This window comes from Bison bison, unplaced genomic scaffold (assembly GCF_000754665.1).
Source record: "Bison bison bison isolate TAMUID 2011002044 unplaced genomic scaffold, Bison_UMD1.0 scf7180017864193, whole genome shotgun sequence".
Classification (NCBI taxonomy): domain Eukaryota; kingdom Metazoa; phylum Chordata; class Mammalia; order Artiodactyla; family Bovidae; genus Bison; species Bison bison.
Window position 1 is genome coordinate 376,383 of NW_011494765.1, and position 876 is coordinate 377,258.

An 876-nucleotide genomic window follows, 5' to 3' on the forward strand; every position below is an offset into this window, starting at 1 on the left:
ATCACTTGGTATTATCTTTAATTACAAAGACTGTTCCAATCACATCACATAGAGATCATTTTATCCCCTGTTCTGTTTGGCTGCCAATCTCTTATCTCTCTCCTCAGCAATGGTAAGGCGAATACCCTTTCCACGGGGAAGAGAGATCCACGGTTTGTCGCCTTTGCCAATAACGAAAATGTTTGAGAGCCGTGTGGCAAAGCTGTTGCCGTTCGCATCTTTCACATGAACTACATCAAAAGAACCTGGATGCCTCTCCCGGTTTGTAATCACACCAATTCTTCCCAGGTTAGCACCTCCAGTCACCATGCACAGGTTACCAGTGTCAAATTTGATGAAATCAGTAATCCTGCCAGTCTCCAAGTCAATCTGAATGGTATCATTCACCTTGATGAGGGGATCAGGGTAACGGATGGTATGAGCATCATGGGTTACCAGATGAGGGATTCCTTTTGTCCCCACAAATATCTTTTTTACTTTGCACAATTTATACTTGGCCTCCTCAGGTGTAATACGATGAACAGCAAAGCGACCCTTGGTGTCATAGATCAAATGAAAATTCTCTCCAGTCTTATCAATGCTGATGACATCCATAAAACCAGCAGGGTAGGTTATATCTGTGCTGACTTTGCCATCGATGTTAATGAAACGCTGCATGCAAATCTTCTTTACTTCATCTCCAGTTAGGGCATACTTAAGTCTATTCCTTAGGAAAATGATTAGGGGGAGATATTCCCTTAGCTTGTGGGGGCTGGTAGATGGACGAGGGGCAAACACACCAGTCAGTTTCTCCAGCATCCAATGTTTTGGAGCTGCTACACATTTCAGGTGCTTCTTGGGACCCCGAGCCATGGCTGCGCTAGGCACGAAAAGAGC

The 876-nt window shown here is 44.6% G+C and overlaps 1 protein-coding gene across 1 annotated transcript; it reads right to left on the reverse strand.

Moving 5' to 3' along the window:
* Nucleotide 1: 1 nt before the first annotated feature.
* LOC104991514 (40S ribosomal protein S4, X isoform-like) lies at nt 2-852 on the reverse strand. Its single transcript, XM_010844011.1, has one exon. It carries the CDS (start codon nt 850-852, stop codon nt 61-63), a length of 792 nt encoding a protein of 263 aa, XP_010842313.1. The 3' UTR covers nt 2-60.
* Between the last annotated feature and the right edge of the window lie 24 nt (nt 853-876).